Consider the following 16,314-nt stretch of genomic DNA (forward strand, 5'->3'; position numbering starts at 1 on the left):
GAAAATGTAACGTTGAAATGTACATTTCTATGTTGTTTGGCTTCTAGTCCTACATAATAATCTGTTGTGATGTTTGTGGGCCCTTTTGATCGTCTTAATCAATCTGGACAGATTTTTTAGTCAAAATGACTGAAATATTTACACATTTTATAAATTGCCTGAGAGAATCACATTTTACAAATTGACGGTAATATATACATGCTTACAAAGGAAAAGACCTGTGAAAACAACGTCTATCGCTCATTGAAGAATTTCCCAACCAAGACGTAGAGAAACATGGACGAATCGGTTCAATGCTACAGCAAATGAAGAAAAACAAAATGCAAATACCATAATTACAACCTACCAAATTTATGTGTATAAATTTTAGGCAGCTTCCTTGTTCGAGGAATGTATCCGTGAATATCCACACAAAGGAACAATATCCCACTCGTCTGCAGCTGTACAAAGAAACTTATTCGATGTCACGTGTCTCTGTAACAATCAAATATATATAAGATATATATCGTTTCTGGATATTATAACCCGTGTTCGTTTCTCAACTGATCACTTGGATTGTTTCAGGTGTTTCAGACAGGTATCAAGTCTCAAAGGTCGGCTGAGAAAGCCCACATGACAACTATTTTCATAACGTCCACGGTTCCTAAAAAATCCATTGAGTGATAGATAAATGACCAATCAATCAACGTATTATCAGTTAACCCTTTGAACAAAGTAATTTGTTTTTACATCAGCACTTCACGCCATGATATAAGTGTATTCCCTTTGTTTTAGTAAACCTACACATGTAAACACTCACTTTTGACATATCCACTGTGCAAGATAACAGTGATTACTCAATCAACATATTTTCTGTTAATCCTTTGATGACTAGGAACGATCCGTTGATTTACAAAAAAATGTAAATCAACTAATCATTCACCTCTTGCTGGTCTGCCACGTGCATATTACATAACACACATTTCACCTCACTTCAAACCTGGATTTAGATTGAATAATTACCCCAGACACAATAAATGCCAAATGGGAACCTTTGTCATGTAATCTAAGTGGTGCTACCACTAATTGTACCTGTAATAAATTCATTAAGTGAATGACGACAAATACACAAGTGAAGGGTTATACGAGAAAACGTGGATGACAACAAAGGAGTAGTAATCGTATTATCGAAGCAATCCGAAATCCCAAAATGCTTTCACTGCATGGATACTTTTTTAGTATTAATTTATAACCATCTGGGGTATTTCCAAATGACGACATCCGATGAGCTCCGCCGTTCTTTTTGTCTGTTTGTTTAGGTTGAAGAAATTAATTAACATGCGCCCTTTGTCGAAATCTTTATAGATCACGGTTAACCAATCAGTGTTTATGCAAAAATGCGTAAAACAAATATTGCCTCCAGCCTCCAAGTTTATTTAGCTGTCCTTGCAGACGGTAGCCCAGTCTCTGGTCACACTCAGTTGCGTTGCGTATCATCCGGGTTCTCACGGGGGAAAAAAGAATAACAAAGGCAACAACCAGTCCGGGGAAATCCCCTTTAAGCTGCGACCTTACTTTTCCTGAAACCTATTCTTTTGCATCAACATGATCAAAACCTCCAAAGCACATTAATGACCTCACAAGACAAACATGGGAAGAGTTGTATTTTTCTGCTGTAATCTACCACACTGTCAAGTTGAGAGAAGCACTATTTCTATCAAGGGTGGGGTCAGGTAGTACTGAACAAGCAGCTATTTCTGAAATAAATCCGAAGATTGAAAAATAACCAAAGACAAACACTGGGCATCTAATTCTTCCTTCCAATTCGCAAATATTGACCATGAAAAAAGAAATAAGATAATAAGTTTGATTACAACTAGAATGTCTTTTCTCTGAACTTAAGCTTTTAAGAAGACAGGACCATCCTTTTTTATAGCAAAATATGGAAAATGCAGTCTGATGAACAATGCATCTTCACCATATTCTATCTATAGCTATTTCTGTACAAACAGACTGGATGTGTGATTTTGTCCTACGATACTGCTCATGTGCACACTATACATGAGGTTTACCTGTTTAGTAATACTGTTATAACCTAACACATGATTGACCAAGTTCTGATACACATGGTTTATACATTAACATGATTCTTGCTTGATAGGTTACTGAATGTTCTAGTTCCTGTAATTTTTATGTTACCATGGAAATAAACTGCATGTGATTCAGTGGTATTTAATTGGCTATCCATGTATTTTTGTGTGTTTGTTTCCACAAACCGGAACAATAATTAAAAAACCTGCATCAGAGTATTTAGATCCCCATTTTTCATGACATGCTGTAGCAATACTTTTTGTGACAGCTGTCTACTGTAAAACAACACTCACTTTTTTATAACTGTTTTGTTGTTGCAGGAATATATAAACACATGTGACGATTCATGTGACTGCACATGATTCCATGTCTGACAAACACAGTAAACATAAATAAAAAATCCCAAGTTTAAGTTTCCTAATTACCGTGTTCGACGTAATAAGCGCCCAGGGCGCTCTCAAAATAAGAAATAGGGGGCCCTTATTAGAATATTATTTTGATGGAAAAAAAGAGAGTTGAAAGATAAATTTCATGGTTTATGCTGACACACACTGAAATGTTTAGATGCGACAGATACATTTTTCCAGAATTTAATTGCCCATAATTAAGAATGCATATAACACACAAGTGCGTATTATACGCGAATAAATAAGTCTTGTGTATATTGATCAATCGGAAGGAATGCTAATTGGGATTGTTCACTAGCCAATATATTAGCAAATATCCCCGTGGGCGCATATTATGTCGAATACAGTAACAGTTTTTCATTGTATCTTGTTTGAGTTATACAAAGGCATGCTGTATGTACTTGTCAGGAAGCTGGAAGTGTTGCATGAACAGTAGCACTAGCAATAATTTTAACACATAAGCTGTAAATTGTCCCATCTTATGAATTAGAACTGATACTTTGTCCTATAACAACGGGTACTGTAACATTCCTGAACCTGGTGTAGCAATTTTCAAGGTATATATTTATAGTACTTAGGGATGTGCGGTTTTATCGGTATACCGGTATATTGCAATACAAATTCATCACGATATGTATCGCGATACGTTTTGGGCGTATCGGTTTTTCCCCCATTATTCAAACTGTGACTGACATGTATATGCCATGATGTATAGTCTTACCTTATTAAATCAACACAAAGACAAAACAAATGCTTCATACTCTTTATTTGATTGTAGATAAAAATAATAGTACAATTTATTAAAATTGGTTCATAATTTTGACCAAATTGTTAACATTGCAGCTTTCATATTAATATTTGTCAAAGGGATATGAAAAAAAGCTTTTCTCTTGGTAGAAATTATTTCCCAATATATTGCAATAATATTGCAATATGTTTTTGAAATATTGCAATATATCGCAATACACCTTTTGGTCCAATTCCCGACCCTAATAGTACTGATTCATAACAATTAATTTATGGGTCATCATAACAACTTTGTCATCTATCATATCTATTCTATGTGAAAGAACTGGCACATGATTCATTATGTATTTAATTTATGGATCAGCCAAAGGAAATTAAGAAGAATTCACCTCTAGCAAGCTAATGTTACTTATACAAGAATTATAGCAGGCATACAAAGTGAGACAGACAAAACTTAGACATTTCTTAAGTCTTCAGTGACAAAAATTATGTCCGGTGCAATTCCTTATTTTGACTTGTACCATATGTTCCCATATTTTTTTGGATGAACAATTGACTTGCCTTTGCATGTGTTTGTGATGGGTGGCACTGGTTGGATAGGATACGCTCACCTTTTTGCGAACACCTGGTATCATGCCTATATGATAGTGATTCATAAACACATGCTCATGATATAGTCAGAATTGTACAATCAACTCTGCTTTTTGTAGAGATTTCTATTGGATTTGGAAATGGTTTTGTTGCTTTATTTCCCACTATGTATAGGGTGTAGGATAATATAGGATAAAACAAACAAAATGCAACAAGATAGGCCATATTCAGAGTTATACACCACTGATCATAGCCAACTAGTCTGCAGCTCAATTAGGACTAGTGGACTATGTAAACTGAAAAGATTTTGGACCAGTTGCCATGCCTTTCCAAGCTTGATATTTGAAATTAAGTTATAATGTTGATGTACATCAGCTTAGCAGGCAACTAGCTTACCAGGCAAGTGATTATAAAAAAAGCCTTGTTTAATCGTCCAATTATATGTTTCAGACATCATACATTTTCAGATGTTTATCATGATGTATTTCACACTGTTATGAGGGGTGTGACATCACACTGACATGGTAAATACTCGACTGATGGCTTGTTGTTACCATAAAGTTGTTGTTTATAGTTAAGCTAGATGTATTACAGTTGTTTATTTGATTAGTGAGAAAACTATGAATGTTTCTTACATCTATGACGACAGTATCTCAGATCATATCATTGATGTGTGTTTGTCATTATGTTTTTTAATTTGTATCAAACATCTTACAAAAGACATGAATAATACTGTGTTCATACTAAACATTGATCTTCCATCACCAGATACACTAACACTTATAGTCTGTGAAAACATTTTTCTAAAATAATTGTATTTTTTATTTCAAAAGAAACTTCGCTCTTCTGCTGTTTTCATGGTGGAATCAAGGATATAGACTTGGTTTAGTTTTATCTACACTTGCCTAGGCTTTTAGTAAGAAAAATATTAATGTTTATAAATTTCACAGTCATGGCGCTGGACTAATCATCAGCTTGAGTAGTTGTTTAACATGACACATTCAAATCAGAAGCGAGTATATAAAGTTGAGTATGACAGTCAATTTTCGTCATGACCCTCTCCATGCATGTTATTGCAAACCTTGCAGAACCTTCTTTGATAGGCATTTAGAAGTTGGAGTACTAAGTAAGGATAAGAATTTATGTATGAACAACTTCTTTATTACAATTAAGAGCGACGTTTCGTTGTAGGTTCTAACACCATTATCAAGCAAGTGAGAACCCACACCGAAACGTTGCTCTTAATTGTAATAAAGAATTTGTTCATCCATAAATTCTTATCCGTAGTTGCTGAACCTGTTAACAGCTGGTAATATTTGCCTCTCGCGGACCCAGCTAACCGTAACAAATCATGTGGTAACTTTCGACTGAGTAGGTGAGAAGTTTGTGTATCGACAACTCTAACTTTTACTTAAACCCAGGCTCATGTATACAGCATAAACTTAGTAATTAGTCGGAAAATAAGATCATCTGAAACATATACTATAGATTTATATCGATATTTTTTTATAAAATAATGAACGGTATCCAGGCATAGCCAATATTATTAAGTTCACACTCACCTGGTTTCTAGTGCTTCCATTTTCAGTTCTTTTAATTAGTTACTGCCTTATTTCCTTGTGAAATCAACGCTTCTTTTCCTCGGATTCTAGCATTTGAACAATTTTTCTTGCGAGTGAGTACTCCCACCAGAGAAAAAACTCAAAATCAACGCGTGCTACATTTGCTTCTCAATCATATATATCAAGATACGCAGTGGCGGGCTGCGAGGAGCTTGCTGTGACAGTTGTACACAAACATTGTTTTTGTTACAGGTTCGCTCATTGGTTCATTGCTGCCAATTTAGCCAATGAGATAGTGTGTATTAAGCACTTATAAAACTTTATAAGAATTTCATTCATTGGTTTCTTTTTCACGTCTCCAGCCAATAGAAATATATGAGAGGAACTGACAGGAGATCGCGGCAATATTCAATTTGTTGTAAGTTTTATAATAGTAATATTGTGTTCCTTAAATGTTCAATACGAAGGAAAAGCACAAAATTCTCTCATGTCTGAATCACATATGACCTTACAGTGTCAGATCATAAATATAATAAATGGCTGGTGAATATGTTGAAACTGATTTTTGTACCACTTCTTATTCATCCAGTTTTCGATCAAAACAAAGTTGTTAGAACCATATCACCGCTGATCATTGACGCGCCGAGATTCGTAGCTTATTCAAATAATCTGAACTGCAAACCGGCCCCAAATTGGCGAAAACAAAATATTAACATACCCTGGGAAGGAGGCACATGATGTTCATACTACACGTATCATCTTTTATGTGGGGTGGGAATAACCATAAAACGATATAATGAGGTTGTTGCCGAAGGAATCCAATCGTAAATCATTCACCTAAGTTGACGTAACCTTTCAAATGTACATTGAGTTAATAAGTCATTAGTTTAAAACATTTTATGTCCATTTAAGTAACATATAGAATAATTATCAGAGTAGAAACTTACACTTTTTGTCCACTCATCCTAATAATGATAACATATAGCAAAACCGGAGCACCTTTAGAATACAGGGCCCCGTTCCACAAAGCGATCTTAGCGCTACGATCATCGTAAGCCTATGTTAAAGTATGGGAGTTACGATCATCTTAGCGCTAATACCGCTTTGTGGAACGGGGCCCAGTACCACAACTTCTTGTGAGGACGATCTCTGCCGTAGGTCACTTGTCTCAAAGACAAGCAACCCGTTTTAATGAAAATCTGTCGGACACGAACTCGCGACCTTCAGATTGTTATTCCAACAGCTAACCGACTGAGCTACGTCCACACTGTGAAACAAAGTGCAAATTTACCTAGTCATGCCTACGACGTTACGGAACTGAACGAAAAGGGTCGAATAAGTTACAGACACTTACGAAGGTTACAGGTAGGCATGGTGTCTCGTGACTTTCAATCTCATTAAAATCTGATCTTAGTTCTCGCTAACGCTAAACAAAGATCTGAGGACATCCCGGTAGGGGTCACGTCAGAACGACCTTTCATCCAACCAATCAGAGCGTTGCTTACCAGATCATGAAAGTGACTGTCTGAATGTGTTTTCTTATCATGCAACCATGAAATATTTAACACGGAGTATTCCGATCGACAGTTACGGGTTTTATGATTATACCCATACAATCTAGGCCATCTATAAGACATTCAAGAATGTTCTTCTTATCAGTTTTAATTTCTTTTAATCGAGAATACGTTAAAGTATGTTTCAAAGCTTAGTCGCCAGTTTGAAACTAGTGTCGTAAAGCTCGAGAAATCTGCCTTCTGATTGGCTAATGTCGATTTCTTGTCAGTCATTTCATTGGTCAGTCATAATAGGCGAAAAGTCTTTCTGACATGACCCGTAATGGGATATCCTCAGATCTTTGTTTAGCGGTAGAGAAAACTAAGATCTGATTTTAATGAGATTGCGTGACTTTAGTCTACGGATATTTACCAATGATCCCCATGCCATTTGGCACACTCGTCCCATTCCGTAATTTACAAGATACCGAGTGGTGAGGAAAGAGCCGATATGGAGTGAACTGAAAACGCCTCCAGGGGTCATACGTCCAACTCGCGAATACGCATGAATGACATGGTATTTAATAATTCGTCGGGTGGATTCTGTGACAGAAAAGTGTGGTAGGGAACACTGTAACGATTATGTGGATAACAGTAAGGAATGAGGGAGGCATGAGCGTGGCTAGTGACAACACAACAGTGAGTTCGCTTTTGAATCAGTACTGAAAAAATGTAGCCGGTGAAAGTGGCTTGTGTGAATGTCCCAGGACAGTTTCCAGTAGCCAAAATATTTGACACAAAACCATTTCATTCTTTTTACTCGACGTTTTTGTGTGAAGAATATTAGGAGCCACTATAGAATCTATAATAGCCACGAAACGGGTACCTAAACCTAATGATCGTAAAGGGGTGATTGATTGTAAAGGGGATCCAAGGGCTAAGTTTGGGTAATCCAATAGCCACTAAACGGGTACCTAACTCTAATGATCATAAAGGGGTGACTGATTGTAAAGGGGATCCAAGGGCTAAGGATGAAGTTTATGGTAGCCTACCCTAATACTGGCGACATTTCGATGTGTTCAACGCCAATATAATATCCCCAATAAACTGCATTCTTGTGCATAATGATGAAAATTAATGAACCAAAAAAATAATACATGTAAATTAGATCCCATTCATAACCATTTTAGCCACTTGAATTTCGAGAAAAACGAAATTAAAAATAAAAGTGCTTTCGTAGTGCTTGTTATAAAATTTGGTGCCGCAGGCTATATTTAGTAAACAAATATCCAAAACTCTCAACACAGGGTTAGAAACTAACAGTTTTTGTCCACTAGTCCTTATAATGATAACATATAGCAAAACCCTTAAAATGGGCCAAATTCTACTAGTCCTTAGGATACCTTTACTATTGGGCAGTTTGGTAAGGACTACAGGACTAGTGCCAATTTCTAACGCTGCTGAATACCGCTGGGCGTATTCAATAACATTGCTTGTAGAGATGATAGATCACTTGGAGGAGCTTATGCACACTCAATGACCCCTGACGTGACAGAGCATTGTTTTGCTGGTGTGACTGGCAACAAAATACCACAAATTACGTCATAGAGTATTGTCACATGTTTGAAAAGTTTGTGGTACTGTATTCTAAAGGTAGGCCGCAAAACCCTTAAAATGGCAATTTTTTATTATTATATGCCAAGGGTGACATGAGGAATACATTGGACGAACAAAGTGCTTAAAGGACAACAAAACAAGGTGCATCCCCTTTAGCGCTCACATCGACAAATGTGCAGCAGGAAAGACATTAAATTTAAGATATTCCTTTTCTTTAAAATGAATACTGCTGAGGCCATGCAACGTAAAGCTAAAGAAGACTTTTTCATTAAAAGCTGTGTCCATCGTTAAATAGGTAACGCAATGTATATGAATTATATTTGTCTGTATTGTGAATGTTACCACTGTCAAATTAAGTCGCCAGTGTGACGTCATGGCAATGCTGCTGACAGTATTCATATACAGTTGCATTGTGACGTCACAACATAGTGACATCATAATATGATCTGTCACTGTAGTCACTTCTCCCTGAAGATAAGGCTGAAACATGTAGGACAACAGTCTGTGTCGTGTGATTATTTTGTGAGTTTATGTTGAAAATAGAGTTTATGCCAATCATCATAAATATGCAGCTTATGTTGATAATATGTAAAAATGATTGAAGTTTCTTACAAATAATCACATCTTAATCTTTGTTGTGTATTTTGAGAATCCTGTCTCAATGGTGTCATTAATCCATGTATTGATGCATTAAACATCATTTTTCAGTCGATATGATTGAAATTTCCAGTCCATTGAATGAGAACCCCTACAGTAGGTGGACTAACAATGACTGAGAATTCTTTTCTGAGCAATGACTGCAAGGGTTATTTGCAGACATCGGAAAGAACAATTGACAGTTGATTCTTGAAGTGATGTTTAAAATAATAAGTTACTATTGAATTCATTGTTTCAGCTGTGAATTTTTCCCATCACTATGACATCATACGACGAGATAACCAGTTTTGCAGGGGAGTTAATTGTGTACCTGGACAAGGATAATGAGGAAAAGAAAATGATTGACGACATGAAGGAGATGTGGACAGATATACAACAACAGCGACAGAAACAATACAAGCATGTACAAACAGCAATTGAAGGTAATTATCAAGCGCAGTCAAGTTATCTTAGTGCTGTCAGTAAGTATGACGTTTCTTGTCACATCTGGCAATAGAATAGCTGGGAACACCAAGAATTGTCTTCACACATTGTATCCATGTGGGACATCAACCCAGGTTTTTAGCATTTTGAACAAATGGGTCGGCAACCCAATGCACTCTTCAACTATTCAAAGCCTTGTATGTATGTAACGTATGTATGTAACTAAGGTATGTGTGTGTGTGTGTGTGCGTGCGTGCGTGTGTATGTATGGCACGCACGCATGCGCGTATGTATGGACGGACGGATGTACGCACATACAGATGGACAGATGGATGTAGGACCGTACGTATGTATGTATGGATGGATGTACGCACACAGGCATAGTATTCCCGATCATTTTGATTGTGAGTAGATGTGTGCTAAAACAGGATTCAGTCTAGCGAATATTTGAATGCCATCTGCAAAGTTGGTAATTTGTTTTATGAATTTAATATCAAACTGTGTTTGGACAAGTTTTGTACATGTTTCTATTACAACAATATGGCTGAAGATTGTGATGAAGCAGATGGATACCAGTGAAAGAGACGTACATAAAAATATTCCACGATGGAATTTCACATTTTCAAAATGGATACCATTCGTAACTGTCAATTCTTATAAGAGAAAACAAAGGGATAAAAAATAAACCGTCAAACTTGAGTGTGCATGCTCTGGTCTTGGCTTCGTCATCGGGCAACTATATTTTCATATTTACATCATTACTGTTAAACGGAATAACACCTCCATGAACATATTTTTCATTGATATTTTTTCTGTCCACCATAGTATACAACTTTGTGTTCTTATAGATTTGAGTCCATATGTACATAATTAAGTAAAGAAGATTTAATATATCCCTTCTGTAAGTGGATTGAACATCACTGTTCTTGTCCAAGCAGATTCCTATGACCTGCACTTTGACTTGTCATACATGTGTGTACAGACTGAATATGCAACTCAAAGTATTTGACAACAATGACACAACAGCATGGCAACACGAGAAACCACAATTATGACATCTCTTCCAAAAAAGGCTATTGTGACGAAGGGGTTCAGGGTGTTTAATCAGGGAGCCGTTATACAAACGATCTTAGCATTAAGGTGATCATAACTCCTATACCATAACATAGAGTAACTACATGCATAAGGCTGTCTTGTACAACTGCACCCAGGACTCACGTGTTTTGTTTGTTGTTTAATGCCGTGCCCAACAATATTCCCACTCCATGACGGCAGTCTCTAATTAACAGATTCTTGACTGGACAATCAAGTGACTGACATCCGGAGCATCAATCTATGCGATTGGGATATGATGCATCAACCAAGTCAGTGAGTTTGACCACCCGATCCCCTGTAGTCGTCTCTTACAAGCATGGTTGCTGAAGACCAATTCTAACTCGGATCTTCGTGGCGCAAATTAGTATGGTATAGCTCTCATCTGACTTGTCCCCCTCCTGTTACAACAGAACTGATAGGACTGAAAGAGGAAGAGCTTGAGAAGAACCCGGGGGCCGGTGCGCAGGACGCTGGGGAACATGTGGTCCAGGAGAGGAAGTTGAAGCAGCAGATCCTGGCAACCAAGACAACGATGGAGGAAACGGAACACGAGTGTGCAGCCATGAAATCTAAGCTAGAGCAGTCGCAGCTGCAGCATCAGCAGCTGAAGGCTGAGAGAGACCGCATCAAGGATGAAACCAACATCGCCCTACCTAAAGCAAGGTATGTATTCATGATGAAACTAACTTTGCCCTACCAAAAGCAAGGTATGTATTCATGATGAAGACAACATCGCCCTACCTAAAGCAAGGTATGTATTCATGATGAAACTAACATCGCCCTACCTAAAGCAAGGTATGTATTCATGATGAAACCAACATCGCCCTACCAAAAGCACGGTATGTATTCATGATGAAACTAACATCGCCCTACCTAAAGCAAGGTATGTATTCATGATGAAACCAACATCGCCCTACCTAAAGCAAGGTATGTATTCATGATGAAGACAACATCGCCCTACCTAAAGCAAGGTGTATATTGAAGATGTCAGGAATTAATTTTATTTTTGTCCAGTTTTAAGTTTGAGTTGTTTCCACAGTCTTTGCTTGTCCCATGTATCAACCTACTGTTGAACACACAAAGGAAACACTTGGACCTGACTGTTGACCCCGATGAATATGCATGAGTGGCATAGTCCATTACATTCCAGGCGGCCTATTCTCAGAGCTGTCTAAGCTATGACAAATCTTCCTGACTTACGACAAATATTATGGTTGCCTTAAGAGCTATTCTTCAAGCTGTCTTAAATCAATCATGGAACCTACTACACAAATATTAGCTTAGACAGTGAACTCTTTTGTGACTGGGTTTCCCAATGAAGCATAAATGTTTGGGGGAATTCCCTTGATTGAAATTCATGTATGCATTGTTATTGCTTATATGTTTCATGACATTTTTCATGTTTTAACTACCCCATGCTTAAATACACAGAACAACTTAATTTCAATTTGCCAAATATTACGAAAATTTGAATATGCTTTTTCAAAGTGTTTTCAGTACATAACCCTGAAACATAGATACAGGATATACCACAACTGAAACAAGGTTGATGCAACGCTCCCTCAGAGCAAAATGGATGATTTGGGAAGGAATGTTATGGGACTCAACCTACTTAGATTGCAAACTGACCTTGTATACTGTAAATCTGAAAGGTTTTGAGCCATTCAATATTGCAAGTTGGGTAACAATATCCTTAAGTGCGTGTGGAAAGTTTTGCAACACCATGGCGGTGAGATTGCACATTTTATTTTTTTATAGAAGTAGGAAGCAGCGTTCTGAAAAGTTGGCTCAGTGTCAGTCAGTTGCATAAGGCTCTCTGGACTACTAAGTGTTATCATGTTATGTTAGGAAATTTACTCGGTGTGGCGGGTCAGTGAACTTTCCTGATTAGACTATTGACACTGAGTGACAATGGGTAATAAGTACACATGATGTGACGGATTATTTATTTAACTGAAGATAACTTAGTGCTAAGACAGATTCTAGAATCGAATAAGCTAAGATTTTTATAACACCTTTATTCAACCTGAATAGTGCTAAAACAGCTTCATGAATACGCCGCCATGGGTGTTGGGTACAGAGTAGTACATGGAATATGTTAGCTTTACATCAGTCCCAGACACATTCTGCAGTAAAATTACCAAAAGTCTGCAGTAAAAACATAATCATTTCCCCCTCAAAACTTGATACAAACTTTTGTTTTCTTTACACATTTTAATCTCTTGCATTTAAAACTTTTCAAATTTAGTTCAACATGACAACTATATGTAGTCATAATACCACAAGAACGTTTGAAAGTGAAAATTATTTATTTCAAATTTTGTTTCATCCGCAGTAGGAGATCTTAAAATTTTCCTGAGCCTGTTACATGAATTCTAGTTGAAATACTTTATTTCCTAGCAATTCTCATGCAGGAGTGATGACAAATTCAAATGATCATTTCATAACCAAATTGAAGTGACTTTAACTAAAGTACTGTCAGAGTTGCTAGAAAACTGCTTTTTGCCTGTTAGGATATAATTTTTCACAGACAGTTGTTTTTGAAATATCGAGTAACTACCGATCGACCTACCTATGGTCTAAAGTATTTCAGTCACAAGGAGTCCTATCGACAAGTTTACAGGAGACAAATTCAAATGAAAACGGGATAGTCTGAAACGGACTATAGAAATATGCACATGTGACTCCGTTGTAATGATAATAATGTAGTCTTCATAAAACATCTAATCCTTACACAAAAATTATTTGGAGAAAAATCTAGATGTGCATCTTCTAAAACAACAAAATGATGCTGCGTTTCTTTTGTTAACATTGCTCCCATGATGCATGTTACATGTATTTCACTTGCATAGCCATAACCATGGTACACAATATGGAGTCTGTATTGGGAAATGTATGTTCTTTACACATCAGAGAGATAGAGGGAAAACGTTTATTAATTTAGATAGGGTGAATTACCGAACTGCCCAAGCTATATGGTTTTCAATTCACACCATCAAGTCTATAGTATGATAAATAAAACAAAACAAAACTGGGACGTAAAAGGATATTAGACAGCTTTGATACAGGGTGATTCGGCGTATAGTGTACAAGCTTTATAAATAGAAGGTAACGCTGACGTGTAGTAGAATCTGGGAGGAATTAAAGATACAATTAATGTTTCCCAGACTGCACTAACTATTATATAAATATAATGCACTACATATCCTTAATTGCTACCCCATCCACGCACATGTCAATTAAGTACAATAACAGTGATATTTTGAGACCAGAGAATGCACGGGACGGTGTGAGGTCATCACTTTGAGACAGGTGTTAGGTAATTACCTCAGGTTATAGGCCATTTCATACATGTAAGACAACACACGAATATTTTCTAAGTTGATCATCATTTTACCTGTAAAAGTACATTTTATGGGTAATGACAGTATCAGTTAGGGCAGAATAGATTAGGGCAATTTGCATTATTTTGATTTATGCAAATGAAGCCAGAAAAGCAGTTTTCTATCATTGCCGACAGTACTTTAGGAAGAGCACCTCTTCTATTGTTTAAAGTAGATAGTTGATGTATTGTCTTCTATTCGTATGTGATGGAGAAATATATTTTTGCTTTCAGATATGATGTGAACCTGTACAGTCATATTACAAACATCCGTTGGCGATATGACTGTCAACCCAATGAAGTCATTGGATGTATCCTTCTTTTCAAACTTGCTTATATGTAAAGAATTGTATTAGCAGACAAATTTCTCCTTTCAAAGAGATTCAGAGCAATCTTGGAGTAAAAGTTATGACATATAGAGTTTAGAGCACTGTGTCCGTCTGGGGAACCTTGACTATCAGCACCTCGATGCAAAGGCAGATCCAGGAATTTGGAAAAGGTGGGGAGCACATAATAACCACCAAGGGTGCAGTTAACGTGTAAGGTGTCTGAAAAAAGTCGGGTGCGAGCGGGGGCAGGCACCGACTTGTTGGTTCAGTCCTCAATGTATCATATGTCCATTCTACTAAGATATAAACCCTAGACCCATTCACCACCATAGCATTGGTTTCCGCCTGGTTTGATTGATACAATGCTAAAATTGGCTATACAATCAAATAACACTGTTCTTTCACAATGGAAAGTGGCAATATCATCAGGAAGGCTGGGACGAGTCCAAATTTACTACCCGGGTACCCAGTGTAGGTCTCAAGAGATAATTACAAAATGTCCGATTGTGAATTTTTTTACCATAGCCCTTGCAAAAGTATTTAGATACATGTATTAATGATCTGGTCATGCATACACTGAAGTTGACTTAAGTTATATCTTTATTCAACCATTTGAAAAGTCAGAAGGAATGTGAACATTAGTGACTTGTAGTGTAACCCTAGAGTTCTAGATAATTTTTGTTATTCCTGTGGGTACCTGGGTCCTGCTCAGTACCCACCCGACCCGAGTTACCCTACCTAGCCCTAATCACCAGTCCTCCACTTGTAGTATTAGAACATCCGTTCCCTCTGCCAACTGAATTAAATGTATTGACAGCTCGCTCACACAAGACAGCGATTTTAAATGATGATCAATGCCAAACTGACATTCAGAAGATGCATTTTGGTTTGGATTTCAAGCTTTTGAGTGAGGGAATTTCAGCACTAGGTTGGCGAAAAAAGATAGCTTTGTTTCTAAAATAATGTCAAATGGGTTTAGAAATATAAATTAGATTGGTAATGAGATTGGATAATCGAGGGTGTGTTGGCATTTTATATTGTGCTCATGTGGCATAATACATTATTCTACCTTCATTGGTAAAAATGACGTTAAAATATTCCCCAACAGCTTCACAGTTCAAGTATGGATTTTTAAAAAAGAAAAGAAATTCTACATTATCCCAACCATCAGACACGATGCCAATGAGTTTGAAGGGTGTTGTTCCACTATAAAAATACTTTTTCAAAAAATATCTATTTAATACTCATACATTTTTATGCTGACAACTGAAGTAATCAAAATGGACAATACAAATCCTAAGAAAGGCTATACTATGGATGATATAGAACACAGATGCTAGTAAATGTGACGTTAAATTTGATTAAAATCATGGTTATGACCATCCAGAAAAAGTTATAATGTCTACTCGACTTGCACCTGGATTCAGTGTAAAGGGGAAAATCGCAGTGTGACTCCCAGATTGTTGATTTTCTTGTGGAATGCTGCCCATAAGCAGTCTCAACAGTTTCATCTCAACATTCCTCAATAATGTTAAAGTAATAACACATGTAAAGATGCCTTCTGCTTTTCTTTTGGTTGAAGTTTCAAGCAACTTAAATATTCCTTAATAGCTTACCAGATATGTGTGACAAAAACAGTGTACGACCGTTTTCATTTGACAGGAACCAGGTGTCCGATTTCTTCACAGTTAACTATTTGTGGGACCTCATGGAAGAAGAATGGTGAAGATCTTACACAGACTTAATCAATACTGTGCTTTGGACACTCACCTCTAAAGAGCACATGACCATTTTAGTTCATTTAACATGAAAATGGACCAATGTACATTCACACAATGTGTCACTGTACAGAAAGGCCTTTTGCTCCTCTTTGTCCACAGCTGAAGGATGTTGTTTCATGTTCAGTGACAACTGTAGTTCATCTTCAGAATGAATCATACA

At 36.9% G+C, this 16,314-nt stretch overlaps 2 protein-coding genes across 5 annotated transcripts in view; one reads left to right on the forward strand and one right to left on the reverse strand.

The window, feature by feature from the left end:
- LOC139468541 (uncharacterized) overlaps positions 1 to 5,557 on the reverse strand; it is a 38,081-nt gene extending 32,524 nt beyond the window's left edge. For all 3 annotated transcript variants that reach the window (XM_071250583.1, XM_071250584.1, XM_071250582.1), the window contains exon 1: positions 5,378 to 5,557. In XM_071250583.1, the coding sequence (XP_071106684.1) occupies positions 5,378 to 5,397 (20 nt within the window). In that variant the 5' untranslated portion in view covers positions 5,398 to 5,557. The remainder of the gene's footprint in view (positions 1 to 5,377) is intronic.
- LOC139468542 (kinetochore protein Spc24-like) lies at positions 5,162 to 16,306 on the forward strand. 2 transcript variants are annotated; one of them, XM_071250586.1, is made up of 5 exons: positions 5,162 to 5,190; positions 9,383 to 9,566; positions 11,073 to 11,325; positions 14,279 to 14,355; positions 15,993 to 16,306. In XM_071250586.1, exons 2-5 carry the CDS (start codon positions 9,404 to 9,406, stop codon positions 16,097 to 16,099), a joined length of 600 nt encoding a protein of 199 aa, XP_071106687.1. In that variant the 5' UTR covers positions 5,162 to 5,190; positions 9,383 to 9,403; the 3' UTR covers positions 16,100 to 16,306. The 2 variants fall into 2 exon arrangements, with proteins under 2 accessions (XP_071106687.1, XP_071106686.1); XM_071250585.1 differs by lacking the exon at positions 5,162 to 5,190 and adding an exon at positions 5,744 to 5,795.
- Positions 16,307 to 16,314: the final 8 nt, after the last annotated feature.

Source organism: Haliotis cracherodii, unplaced genomic scaffold, assembly GCF_022045235.1.
Source record: "Haliotis cracherodii isolate W230 unplaced genomic scaffold, xgHalCrac1.p SCAF_2, whole genome shotgun sequence".
NCBI lineage: Eukaryota > Metazoa > Mollusca > Gastropoda > Lepetellida > Haliotidae > Haliotis > Haliotis cracherodii.